Below are 14,443 nucleotides of genomic sequence, written 5' to 3' on the forward strand. Positions count from 1 at the left end.
AGCCCCTGGGTCCCCAAAATCCCTGTTTTCCTGGAGGAAAGGCCCCTTGCGCAGAGCCCTGACACTCATTTCCACAGTGGAGACATGATTTTGTTGCTTATTTTCACATCAGAATCTTGGGTTCATTATGGCCAGGGCTGTTCCGGTGCTCGGCTCCGTGCCACGGTCCTGCCTGCCCCGCAGGGACGTGCAGAACCTTCGTCACCGCAGACTCCAAGGAAGGCTCCTGGCATTGCCTCACCCAACAGTGGGCACGTGGCTGTGGAGCTGGAGGGGTTTTAGGGTATTGGTGGGGTTTTCCCCCCTGTAATGCTTTTGAAAACCAAAGGATGGGACACATCGCTTCTTCCATCCATCGAGACAGGACTAAAATACAGGTTTACTCAAGTTTTCCAGGCACCTCCCAATTGTATAAGTTTAGCGGCTCCTCACAGCTGGGGATCCTGCTTCAGTTCTCTGGGTGTGAGCAGCGAGGGCATGAAACCAAGGAAGGGTGCAAACCGCCCTTTGCAACAGGAGCAAATCCTGCCAAAGGAGGTTTTTTTGCCCCTCCCAGAAGCCTCCAATTCATTTCTGGTTCCTGCAATCACCCGGGCATTGCAGCGCAAAAACCCGGGGACAAACCTGCTCCTGCGCCCCGCTGTCAGCCACAGCTCCCTCCCAGCACAGAGGGACGCAGGGGTAGCACGGGCCAAAAGGAGCTACCACTGGCCTCTCTCAGGAAAGAGGAGGCTAACACAACCCCACGAGCCTGACCTCCATTTAATGTACTTTAAACAGCAACGGAGTGAAACAAAGGCCAGGAAGCAAGTGGGTGGCAAAGACACAGCTCAAGTGCTGCCCAAGGCGCTCATCTCCTGTCCTCCCTCTCATTTCTGACCACCGCCTGCTGGCCCCACAACGCTGGGAGCTCCTGGATGAGCCTCCGACCCACGCCTGTGCCGTGCCAGCACAACGGGATGGCGCGCACCTTCAAGGAAGGGGATTTTTACCCCTTTTCTAATCACCGCTTTGCCTCAAGCGTGGCAGGGGGCGCTTGCACCGGGCAGCTCTGCCCACCCACCGTCCCGTCGGTCAGGAGCTCCTCAGGGACCGCATCCTCATCCCTCTGCTCAGCACGAGGCCCCCCGACAGCTTCTCCTGCCCGTTACTATCTGTGCCAAGCCCATCCCTCCCCATGGCCTCCATGGCTGCCCCCTCCAGGCGGGCGGCGGCGAGCAGGGGTGTTTGCGGGGGCGGCTGGCGGAAGACCAGCTGCGCTTATCTGCAATATATACATCACCCCTTTCGCTCGGAAGACAAACGCCAGAATTGTTTAGCACGGAACACACAGGGAATAGAACACACCTAATTTATTTGGCTAATTGTTTTCAGACAACGAGGCTCCGGAAGGCCTCTGTCAAAGACAACAGCTTCTTTGTAGCGGGGACTCTCCCGCGCGCTCCCACCTAAACACCGTTCCCGGCTACCCCTGCTCAAACCTGAAAACCCCACCACTATTTTGTAGCAACAAATTCGTATTTGATACCGAAGCGTTTTTGAATGCACAGCCAACCAAAGAACTTAATAAAGAATGAACAGTGATTATCTGGTTTTTTTCCCAAATTTGGATATTGTTTTTTTTTCTATGAGAAAAGCAAAAGTAGCAAAGCCATGATGCACCAGCCAAAGTTCCCACTTGTCCCAAGACATAGAGATGCAAGAGCCTCTCAGAGGTCAGTGTCTTGTCTCGTCCCCTGAGACGTTTTACCTGGAGCACCCTCAGGAAAGCACCACGGCCTATTGTGTTGGGTTGGAAGGGACCTCTAAAGGCCATCTAGTCCAACCCCCCTGCAGTCAGCAGGGACATCTTCAACTAGATCAGGTTGCTCAGAGCCTCATCCAGCCTGGCCTTGGATGGCTCCAGGGATGGGGCCTCCACCACCTCTCTGGGCAACCTCTTCCAGTGTCTCATCACCCTCAGTGGAAAGAACTTCTTCCTCATGTCTCATCTAAACCCACCCTCCTCTAGTTTAAAACCATTGCCCCTCGTCCTATCACTACATGCCCTTGCCAACAGCCCCTCCCCATCCTTCCTGTAGGCCCCCTTCAGGGACTGGAAGGGGCTCGAAGGTCTCCCCGGAGCCTTCTCTTCTCCAGGCTGAACCCCCCCAACTCTCTCAGCCTGTCCTCACAGCAGAGGGGCTCCAGCATGGCCTCCTCTGGCACTGCTCCAACAGCTCCGTGGTCCTTCTTGTGCTGAGGGCTCCAGAGCTGGACACAGTACTCCAAGGCAGGCGAAGGCATGGGAAATTCAGAGCAAACAAGACAGTCATTTAGGCCTCTTTGAGGGACAGCCACTTTTTCTCTTCCTCCACTACCCCACGCGTGCGTCAGGGTGCCCAGCTCCTCCCCTGCAATCAGAGCAGGGCAGCCGCTCACCCCCAAAATCAGAGGGGTGACGTCAAGACACCTGCATTGGAAGCTGCCTCCAGAGCCCCGCAGTACATAGATTTGTCTAGGATCGCACACACCGGCTGACACAAATACACTCCATCGTGGGGATCTGAATGACAGCAGACATAAAAAATTAAAAAATAAAAGGCTCTAGTTTACATGAGAATAGCTTTCCTACTGCAACAACGCAGCTGATGTTTACGTGCGACCTTGCCTCCATAAAAGAGTCCCTGGAAATGCAGACGCCTCTCCCGTTAACGTCAGTGAGAAGCCTCCCGCGGACTTAACTGTCCTCAGATCTGCTTCTTGCACAAGACAGCAAGCGCGTGTGTGGTACTGGCGTGGGGGAAATAGCTGAATATGTACAACAATTAGCTTTATAAATGTAAGATTTCGGCTATTGTTTTAGCTGCCTGTCCCCGGGGATCCTCAGCAGCGCTGTGTTATTGATGATGCTAAATGGGGTTTTCAACAAAGCTGGTTTGAAGGCTCGTGAATGCCAAAACAGCATTTCAACCCATTAAACTTCACAGACGCAACAATTTCTTCTAAAAATAATCATCAGTTCTTCCCACCAGAAAAAATAAAAGCCCAGCCAATTCCTAACGTGCCAAGTTTCAGGCAGGCCTGGTTTTTATGGCTGAGCTTATAAAGCTCTGAAGAAAAGCAGCTTTATAACGGCAACACCGACAGGGCAGAGTCGTAGGTGAAGAGCGGCCACCCTACCCAACAGGGCAACGCATTCCACCTGGCCAATCCTGAATTTTCCTGTGCAGAGGAAAAGATGAGATGTCTTAACTCCTGCTAACATCCTCACCGTTATGCCGATGCAAATACAGTCACGAGGCAATTACCAGCCCAGCCAAGGGCCAGCCATTGTGGGGCCGACAATAGCTTGTCGAGTCCTTCGGAGGAGAAACAAATACCCTCAACCTTCTCCAAGATTTTAAGTTCTCATTAGGATAAATCAGCAACCCAATTAATGAGGGGTTTAGCATGTTGATTTGCATCAGATTACACGAATTAATGACACACGTAGCGTGAGGCAATGTGGCAGGACACGCTGGGAAGATGAACAGCCGCAGAGGGGGACGGCATTGCCGCAGTACATAAAAGAGGTACGGGCACCCTGGCTTTTGTGATGGGGACGGAGCTGCTCCCGCTCGGCTCCTGCGTGGCCACTGGGGAGACAGAGACATCACCCGGCTGTTGAAATAGATAACAACCTGCGGCAGGTTTGCCTATGAAAAATTTAAAAGATGATTTTTTTAATGAAAACTCCTGTTTTAACGGGTGCAGCAAGGTCTGGTGGGGAGTTAAACAGAAACTCTCCTCTCTCGCCAGGAGAGACTACCGAGGTCGATGGGTGAGACACGTTTCTGCTCTACTCCTGCTGGGACACGGGACACACACAGGGGGATCCACCACAAAGAACAAAGATTTGGGAAAAAAGCAGCCAAGGCAGCGATGAAACGCCGGGTGAAAAAAAACATTGGGAAAGGGCCGGGAGGAGCCCAAAAGGGCAGCGGCCGAGAAGGCAGGGTAGGTTCAGGGAGGAAAAGCAGCTCCACCAGCTCCCCACCAGCACCCAGCCTACGGCACAGGCAGAGCAAACACGGGAAGGCAACACAACGGTGGGATGTGCTGTCAGCATCCTCCAAAACCTGCCCGGCTTAGCAAAAGCCTCTCCCCCTCCGGCCATCTCCCCCTCCTGCGCCTGGCAGGGTCCCCCCGCTCTCGCCAGGCTGCCCTGCCCAAGGGACCACCGAGAAGGATGGTACTCCCTTTCAGAGGAGAGGGACAAAGGCAGCGGCCATGCCCAGGATGCCTTTCCCTCCTCCCGGGGCCGGCAGCCCCTCCCTGCTCCAGCAGTTAGAAAAGGGCTCTCAATCCATGTAATCCATTAGATACAAATTACGGCAATTTAAGCGCACTTGACCCAGAATTACAGCAAGCCCCTGAAGAGCTGCGTCTTCCCAATTTACGCTGTTACAAACCCTCAAACCAACCACAGCAGAGCATTAAAAAGCAACAACAAAAGAAAACCAACAAGCAAGCAAACCAAACCCAGAAAACACGATGCTTGAAATAGCATTATCAAGAAATGAGAACCATTACTAGGGTTAGTTCACATTCAGGTAGTCCTGAAAACACCAGTATTGCACAATCTCTAACAAACCTGTGTCTTGCAGCTCCCTTAAACCATTACATCCCAGCCACTTGAAAGGGAATGCCTTTAAAACAGCAGTACGTAACCATTTGGGATGGGGACAGCAGCCCCAGCCCCGGGGACACGGGCAGGAGGGACAGTGCTGACCCGGTAGCCACTTGCCCTCCCAGGGGTGGCTCCTGGCTGTGAGTCCCCCCTGTAGCAGCTCAGGTCACCGCGGACCCCACCAGCCAGGAAGGGAGTTGCAATGTTCTTGCATCAATTTTCACCCTCTTCTAAGCATTTTTTTAAAAAAAATTACTAGCCCTAGATGGCATCCCAAGGAGGAGAAGGAGCAGAGGACAGGCCCACCCTCCTGCCAGCCCTGTGGGCACTGCCGTGTTGGCTTACGGACCACTGCAGGCAGGTGGCCACCGGCCATCACATCAGGCAAAGGCTCAAGGCAGCAACACTCCGCAGTTACCTTAAGATACTCAGTCTGCGTGACAAGGAAAAGTAAAACCATCAGCGTTAAAAAAAAAAAAAAGGTGCAAGTTATTTTCTTCCAGCAGTGGGAGATGGATTTACCCAGGTTTGGGTTTTCTGCAGCAGCCATGTCCACCAGCTTCCACACACACAATATCCATGGTCCACGGGGTCCTCAGGATGCTCCAGGACTGCCTGCACCAGCAGGACCTGGCTGTGGAGACGTGCCGGTGACACAGGTTGTCCCAGAGGCAAGAAGAAACACCGCTGGCAAGCGAGGGGCACAAGCAGGGCAGCAGCCCCCAGCACCAACGGCTGATCCGGTTGCCAGTGTCACCATCGGGGGTACCACACAGGGGGCTGCACAAAGGTAGCAGGGAAAAGGGGGGGCTTGGGGAAAGGGAGGGGATGATAAAGAGGGCCAGCTCTTACCGTGGGACAAGTGATAATTAAAAGCATTCAATTTTTTCTGTGCCTCGCTCTGAAACATCTGACACTAGATGCTGTCATGAGAAAGGAGCCAGGACCACGCCAGAGGGCTTGCTTGGTCCAGCAAGTCTCACATCCAGCTAAAGCAATTAAGAGGATGGTGACAGAAACTTTGGTACCATCAGTTCTAAGAAATAATCGAAGGACACGGACCTGTTGGAGTGGGGCCAGCATGAAGATGATCCGAGGGCTGGAGGCCCTCTGCTGTGAGGACAGGCTGAGAGAGCTGGGGGGGTTCAGCCTGGAGAAGACAAGGCTCTGGGGAGGAGCCTCACAGGATGAGGGGGAATGGTTTTAAACTGGAAGAGGGGAGATTTAGATGAGATCTGAGGAAGAAATTCTTTGCTGTGAGGGTGGTGAGCCCCTGGCCTAGGTTGCCCAGAGAAGCTGTGGCTGCCCCATCCCTGGAGGGGTTCAAGGCCAGGCTGGACCGGGCTTGGAGCAACCTGGTCTGGTGGGAGGTGTCCCTGCCCAGGGCAGGGGGTGGCACTGGGTGGGCTTTATGGTCCCTTCCAACCCCAACCATTCCACGGTTCTATGATACCGAGAGGTTGCACCTTCCAGCATTAATACACCAACTTGCCCGTGAAGGCAAAGGCCCGGCTGGCTCAGGTGGGGGCAGGAGCAGGACCCTGCCCCAGGGGCGCAGGAGGACTCCTCTTGCTGCCCTGGTCATTTGTCCCACGTTAGGGCCGCACCACTCCCCACAGCACAAAACCAGAGACTCTGATTACAAAGAGTCACGCTATTTGCTCTCCTTTTCCCCCTTCACTGCTATCAGAAGCGTAAAGAGGGAGGCTGGTGGGCGGAGGAGCCCAAGTTCGCCTGGGAGGCTGCGCGTCGGGGAGCTGGACGTGTGGCAGGAGAGGCACAGAGCTGCTCCATCATCTCCTTTCAAGAGACGTCTTTTTTTTTTTTCTTTTATTCCAGCTTTTTGGGAGACAGCACCCCACATGCCGCTAAGAACAGCACCTCTTGAGTTCGTTTCGCATTTGAAGCTCATTACCAATTCCATTAATTTTAAGTATTAATTCTACGTATGGGAATTTTTCTTTAAAACATGGTCGTAATGTCAACGGTTATGTAGGGAAAAAAAAAAAAAAAAAAAAAAAAAGAGAAATACTTGAAGGAAGGGAGCACAAGCCTTCCTCAAAGCAAGCAGCATGCCTCGGCCCTCCCCGTATGGTTTAGTTTACGAGTTCATGTCAGAGAGCCAATTTCGCACACAAACACAAAATAAAAGCAGGAACACAACTTTTGATCATCCTACATTGATGTTTACTCTTGTTTCCTGTAGCCCCAGGTGACAAATCTGTCCTTTATATAGCGGAGGAGTGTTGTGCTATTAACAAAGTCAACTGGACACAGTTAAAACTCACGGCAGGTCTTGTACCAAACTAAGGAATAATAATTAGTAAGCAAGTAGATGTAAAATGATAAATATAAATTCAGAAACGTTTTCTTCCGAGCAGAAATGCTCAAAAGCCGGAGAATTTACAAGCAACTTTCTTACATATGAACACGCCAAGAAGGGAGATGTTGGAGAAGTCAGCCCCGCGGAACACAAGGGCTTTTGTTCCACCATTCTCTGAGCTCTGAAGAAGTTTAAATTATTTATTTCTTCCTGTTTTTTTTTTCTTCTTTTTTTTTTCTTTCTTTCTTTCTTTCTTTCTTTCTTTCTTTCTTCATTTAACTTTGCCGGCCTGCCAGCTGGGTATAAGCCAGAAGGGTTATCCAGTCAGACCTTACTGCGATATATTTACAATGGTAGTGCATCTAAGGTTTGTTTATTTCGGGATTAAAATTCAAATGGCTAGAACCATTTAAATAATTAAAGGGCAATCAGAAAATGCCATGAAACCAAACAAATCAGGAAAAAAGTCATGGAAACCATCAGCAATATTTAATTCAGAAATTCTCTTTGTTAGGGAACTTAGCTGAAAGAAAACAGCTGGATGTAGTTCAACCCTCTAAATTAAAAACAATCTAACAAGGTCTATAGGGATAACTCTTTCAGCTACATATTGGAGACCAGATTCACTTCTACCAAGTAAATGTAATAGCACTCAAAGCTAGAAAGGAAATTCCTCAGAACTGAGGTAGTTTCTAAGTATCAGCACATTTTCCAATTCCTTGCAAGGCAACTTAGGTATTTACAATCCATTTTTTCCCACACATAAATTTATAACTTTTTCAATTTTATGGTTCCGTGATTTATTTTCTAAAGAAAAATAATCTAGCCAGAATATCCCTAACTCTACTAACATCATGTTTTAATAAATAACTGGCTACTTCTAGTAAAATTAAGCCTCCAGGATTGTTTATACCAGCCAAGAATACTTCGTCTTTATAGCTTTGCAGAAATTTGGTGTGAAAATAAAGTTGAATATAACACTGACCCTGAGCTAACAAGTAATTAATGCTTCAATATAAAAATAGAAAATTATCCTTACAAGACAAGGGTGGAAAAGAGCAAATTCTCGCGCTCTCGGTTGCTCTCCTGGCTGGATCCCTGCATCCGAGCCAGACCTAAAGGTTACCTAAAGCAGGAGGAGACGTGCAGAAGAATTTTGAGTCTTTCCAAAGACTATGCTTTCCCTAAACTCTTTTAAAAATTATTTCATCTCTCTTCTTAAAAATATACATTTCTTTTATTAAGGAGTTGCTGTTCACCACAACACAACACAGGTTGAGAGAGGAGGGTGTCTCTGGTAGTGCCGAAAAGCCACAGCCGCTGGGCATCGTCTCCCAGGGGATGAAACATAGGGAGAAAAGGAGGAATCTTCATCCCCGCCAGCTCCTGCCTGCTCCTACTCCCGCCTGCCTGCAACAGTCCCTTTCGCCTCCGTCCCTTTTGCTCCCCATCAGAGAGGAAACAAAAATCCTGCAAACCCAAACCTGACGCCCCCGCCTCTGCCTGCCCTCCCACAAAGTATTCCTTAAAAACAGCAACAACAACGACAAAATTTGAAAAAAAAAAAATTAAATTAATCCAGCATTCATCTAACAAACTTGCGGACAAGACACACGTCGGCATTTGGATCTGCGAGATGACAAGTTGCTTCCAACCGAACAAGTTTAATGCCTTATTCCCACGGGGGACGCACGTCGGGAACTGCCCTACAGGAGTTACAGCTAATTGCAAGGATGCCGGGGAACAAACGACAACTCTTCTTAGCGTCTGCAGAACGGGAATTCTCTGGAGTCTCTTCCAATTTAACCCAATCTCCTGTAAAAAAGGAACAACCTGCTCCTGGCATTAACGCCCCGCGCAAACGGGGCACTTGGCACGCTGACCAGCTCTGCCTTCCCCTTCTGTTTTACCGCATAATAAAGACAAATTACTTCCACTTCTTTCCAGATAAGGCAACTAACATAATGTGGATAAATGGGAAGTTAACTACGTGAAACATGTTTTCTGCTTGTTGGGCAATTATTTTTTTTCCCCATAAGATAACACGATAAATAAAACCTGCTTCTGTACAGATATTTCTCATTTCAGAAACACATACTTGTTACAGGCCAAGAGAAGACCCTGGGGTGGTTTTTTTTTTTCTTTTTCTCGTAAGAAATATGGTAAAATTAAAAAAAAAAAAAAAAGAAAAAAGAAAAGTGATAAAGACACAAATGCAGAGCTAACTACAGGCTTGTATATACACTTTTGTTATCCACTCTAACATGGACTCTTGGTGAACGAGACAGACTGGTAGTCCCCCGTTCCTGTTATTCCCAGAATAGCAAGGGGAAAAAAAAAATAAATCAGTATCTTAAAACCAGTGGCAACATAGTAAAAACTGTACACTGTTGTCCATTAACTTAAAAAGCAAAGTCCCTAGATGGTATAAAAGTGAAAGCAGGTGCCTTCTAACTTTGATAATAAAAGTCTTTTTTTTTCCCCCCCTACGCTGCACAATTATCTCCATTGTCTTTGCATGGCCAAGAACAAAATGCTAAGGAGCAAGGCTGCTTGTGATAAACCGCTCCTGGTAGCGGCAGAAGTGTTCACATTCTTATCGCTCTTGTTGGAGTTCCCAGTGACTTCGGTAGCGTTGAACTCGAACTCCGGGGAGCACTGCTGGAGCTCGCAGCCGCTGCCGCTCTCCTCGCCGCTGCTCTCCTCACCTGCGGGAGAAACACACGCTGTCCCCCTCTGTCCTCCTCAGAGGCTTCGCTCGCCGAAGGCAGCGGGGGGAAAAAAAAGCAAGTTCATGGATGTTCTGACATTTATGAGATCGAGCACGGGTCCTCCGGTTAATGTGACTACCGCGTGCCCTTCGTCACACGTATGTGTGCAGGTGGATGAGAAGCTCAACATGAGCCGTCAACGTGCACTGGCAGCCCAGAAACCCCCCGCAGCCTGGGCTGCATCCCCAGCAGTGTGGGCAGCAGGGCGAGGGGGGGGATTCTGCCCCTCTGCTCCGCTCTGGGGAGACCCCCCTGCAGTGCTGCCTCCAGCTCTGGGGCACCAACAGCAGAAGGACATGGAGCTGTTGGAGCGGAGATGCTGGGAGGGCTGGAGCCCCTCTGCTGTGAGGACAGGCTGAGAGAGCTGGGGGGTTCAGCCTGGAGAAGAGAAGGCTCCAGGGAGACCTTCCAGCCCCTTCCAGTCCCTGAAGGGGCTCCAGGCAAGCTGGGGAGGGACGCGATAGAACAAAGGGGAATGGTTTTAAACTAAAAGTGGGGACGTTTAGACTAGGTATAAGGAAGAAATTTTTTACAGTAAGGGTGGTGAAACACTGGCCCAGGTTGCCCAGAGAGGCAGTCGATGCCCCATCCCTGGAAACATTGCAGGTCAGGTTGATCAGGGCTCTGAGCAACCTGCTCTAGTTGAAGATGTCCCTGCTCATGGCAGGGGGGTTGGACTAGATGGCCTTTAAATGTCCCTTCCAACCCAACACGTTCTATGATTCTACGGGAACATCCTCCCCGCACAGCCTGACGGAGATGCTGATTCCCACCCTCTTTACTAACACGCCTACCCAAAGCCGAAGCTTAACCAGCTACCCCGTGCTAGCATGAAATCCAATTAAAAAGGGAAAAAGAAAAAGCAAAAGGCAAACAACAGCAAACATACTTATGTCAATGAAGTCGACATCGTTCCCACTGTAGGCATTCTTCAGCTTGTTGGTCATCACCCGCAGAGCCATGATTTGCCGGCGAATCACCATGTCTGGCTTGGTAATATCAACTTCTACCTCTGGGTTATTCACTTGACTTGCTAAGCCATTGCCAGTTACTGCGAAGTCGTACCTGAAAAGAAACCGTTCCTCTTGGTACCGGAGCTGCAGCTTGGCAGTGTCCTGTGCCGAAGGGCGACAGCGTGGGAACTCGGTGATGCCACCCCCGTTTCCAGCCTGGGGGAGATTCTGAGCCCAACGCGACCTTCCCACACGCTAACCCTCACGGAGCCCTTCTCCAGCTTCTGAGCCCTTCTCCCTTCCCTGCAACCTGAGCAGCACACAGAATTAAACACTGTTTTCACACACCCTGTGCCACAAAGGCAGGGGAAAGACAATTTTCTCCTCAACTTGAAAAGAGAAGGAAGATCTGGGGTTTATAATAATAATAATAATGGCTTGCAACAGCATAGATCAAGCTTGCTGCAGGCAACAGAGCAAACCAAGCTGCTGAGAAGCCTTGATGCCCAGTTAGATGAGACTTTCAGGAAAACAACCTTTGGGGCCATACTTATCCCAGAGAAGCCTACAGGAACTGTTGGAGCCAAGAGTGTCATTGTGGCTTTGCATAATGCACCTTAACCATCAAGCTGGGGTATGACATGCGTACTTCTCACCACGCAGACAGCGGGTGCAATTTCCCTAATAACCCCAGCAGGAGAAACATCTGTGATGTCGAAGATGAGGTACCGTAAGCCCACGCATCGAAACGGAGCAGAGCCGAGCTGCCGAGCCCGAGGAGGGCGCGTGCATGGGTCTGAACACACGTACGGCCTCTTGGTTTAAAAGAGAGACCGAGCAATAAAACACAACAGAATACGTCTCCTAAAATAGGTATTTGGAGTGTTGTTTTATAGAGCAGGGATATGACACTTTTTTCCCCTCCTTCAATTACCTGACTTGCAAGAAAAAAAATCACTGTTTAACAGAAGAAAATGTGACTTTTCTTAGTTACAAAGCCAACTTCGGTATCACAAGAAAGAGAAAAGACTTTATCCCAATCTACTGGTCCTGGAGACCAGGCAGTGAGATATAAGCATACAACTGAAGGGCATGCTCAAACCCTGTCTTGTATATGGGAAGGGTTTGGTTATTTTTTAAATATTATTATTATTATCGGTTTTGTTATTATTTGTGATCAATATTCTATATTTCAAAGAAGTCAGAGAGAGACCAAAGTGTGTAAGACTACTGAACTTTTAGCTTATTGGAGCCACAGAAAAAAACAGTAAGAGCAAAGCAAAATATCTTTCACAGCCCACTTGGGATGTCCAGCATCCCCTCTGTCTCCTTGCCCAGTGGTGCCAAGTCTCTGTCTCCCCCTCCTTACTGGTGACAGACCTCACACATGGGGGAAATCTGCCACAAAGAGCCCTGTACAATCCGCTGATAAAGACGACCTCAGGAGGGCAGAGCCATTTCTTGTCACAGAGACCCAAACCATCGCCCTGGCCTCAAGGCAGTTTCGAGCACGCACGGAACAGTGCAAAATTTACGCGGTATGGCTGAGTCCCGTGCCCCAAAACTACCAAGAGCAAAGACTGTTATTACTTAGAAAAACTGCTGGAAAACCCTGGATGACTGTCTTTTATTTTTTTTTAATGGAACATCTTGGATTTTGCTTATTTCCTCAGTAAGCAAACAGAAAAAAAGAAACTTCTATTTCCAAAATAGAAGTTAAACAGTTACATAAACCATACTACAAAAAACCTTTGGCTTATTCATGTGTTGGTAATTTCTTCCTTACAAGAAAAAAAAAGAAAAGTTTTGTAACTATTTTTCCATAAAAAGCATGCATGAACACCACCGGCCCCCTCATGCCACTGACCTTAGCAGCGGAGAAGAGAGCTTTTCACCAGCCTCCATCTCCCCTGCCTTTGGTCAACAAGGAATAGAGCAATAGCTCCTGGTAGAAACACCAACTGGGAGCACTGGGGTCAACGGTGCTGTCAGAGAGCACAAGCGTCCCCACTCCGCAGCCACGCTACGGGATTTTGTACACATCACCTGCCCAAACCCATGAGTAAGAGTCCGAGGAGAGACGCCGCATCTGAGTATCTAGACTCAGTTCCCTCCTTCAAAACAAACTACCACGTAGAGCTTGGACAACCCTTAGCTCGGTGTTCAAGCTCTCCCATTTCCTAAAAAATAATAGGGGTAACGGCAGCAGCCTGTCTTGGGGAAACTGGGGTCACTCCTGTAGGAGAAGAGGGCTCGAGGACAGGGGCCGGCACGCCGGGAAAGGCTGGGTGGAGAGGGAGAGAGTTAACCAGGGGAGGCAGCATCGCCAAACCTGCTCTTGGCGCTCCCGTTCCAGCACTCGTTCTCGTTGACAGTGCCTACGGACATCTTTTCATCGTTGCAAATGTTGCCAGGGAGAGATGACCAAAATTTTTTGGCTTGCTTCAGCTTCTCTTTCACATCAGTAACCTATTAAATAAAAGAAAAAAAAAAAAAAAAAAAAAAAAAAAAAAGAAACACAGGACATAATCCAGAATACCAAATGCTCATTAAAAGTGAAGCTGGAAAGGTATTTTTTATCACAACAGATGTGTATAGGCCAGATCTTCAGGCTGTGTGTTTTGATGGTTGATTTACTTTTTTAATACAAAATTAAACATCGCTCCTCAAACGCATATTACTCATCAGCCAAGCCTTTAAAATAGGCACTTTTCTGACATAGAAGCGTTGAGGTAATTCATGTCTAGAGCCATGGGCAGATTACACCCCTCGGAGAGTTTAAGACAGCCAAGGAATATTAAGAAATCCTATAAATTACAAATGGAAAATTACACGCTGTGGTAGAGGGGTGTGAAGCGCCGGCATGACACCGGCAGGACCAGGCACTCACCAGTCGGTCCAAGCTCGTGCCGGCGGCTGTCGTCGGCCGCTCCTCCGGGTTGTAGGGTCTGAAACGAGCGCTGAAACCGCTTTCGGAGACGGAGCGAGCGGTCCGGCCCTGGGCGAGTGTTTTTGGCTGGCCACATCCCTGGAAAACCTACGCGAGAGAAGGAAAGGGTTTTATGAAATGGGAGGTCACAAGAGCCTCCCTTCTCCAGGCTCCAACCCAGCCCCTGCCCAAAATAATACATCAGCTTTATGTATACTCGAAAGGACATTAAAGAAAAAACATATCAACGAGAACAGGGAAATAAAACACATTGCATAAATAAAGCCCGCGTATCCTCTTGGCCCATTTACCTTCTGAGACACCTGCATGCTGTTCTCCTGCATGTTCATGATCGCATCCGAAATTTTCACATCAATGGGGTCCATGACTGACTCGATGTTGAAGGGACCCTCCAACCTCTCTGCTACCAGCAGCATGGAATCTAACACAGGGAGAGAAACAATGGCTTTTAATGGAGGAGCTTCAAGGGTAATGGCTAACACGGATAACAGATTAAGCGCCCAGACATCTTCTGACCAGCGCGCACAACCAGGAAGCATTTTGCTCCGTTCCCAGAGCCTGCAACTTCACTGGGCGCTTACAGGCTGCCGGCACCAACCCATGGGCTCACAGACATCAAAAGCTGTGTCAAATGGGGAAGAGCCATCGCAGCCTGCCAAAAGGCAGCCTGTAATCAGCTCCTCCCATTAGAACAAGCATTACTAACACCCTCCTCTCCGTGCTCATTTATTAAATGTTTCCTTGTGTCACTTGTTTTTCAAGACTACTTTCAAAGCCACCGGCTTCCTCATGCTG

At 49.1% G+C, this 14,443-nt stretch overlaps 1 protein-coding gene across 1 annotated transcript in view; it reads right to left on the minus strand.

The window, feature by feature from the left end:
* Window positions 1–7,331: 7,331 nt before the first annotated feature.
* Window positions 7,332–14,443, minus strand: part of GPC4 (glypican 4) — a 71,119-nt gene continuing 64,007 nt past the window's right edge. The window contains exons 5-9 of the mRNA XM_074599817.1: window positions 13,939–14,069; window positions 13,589–13,735; window positions 13,031–13,167; window positions 10,635–10,810; window positions 7,332–9,682 (exon numbers count right to left, since the gene is read on the minus strand). Coding sequence (XP_074455918.1) covers window positions 9,474–9,682; window positions 10,635–10,810; window positions 13,031–13,167; window positions 13,589–13,735; window positions 13,939–14,069 — 800 coding nt within the window. The 3' untranslated portion in view covers window positions 7,332–9,473. The remainder of the gene's footprint in view (window positions 9,683–10,634; window positions 10,811–13,030; window positions 13,168–13,588; window positions 13,736–13,938; window positions 14,070–14,443) is intronic.

This window comes from Larus michahellis, chromosome 9 (assembly GCF_964199755.1).
Source record: "Larus michahellis chromosome 9, bLarMic1.1, whole genome shotgun sequence".
NCBI lineage: Eukaryota > Metazoa > Chordata > Aves > Charadriiformes > Laridae > Larus > Larus michahellis.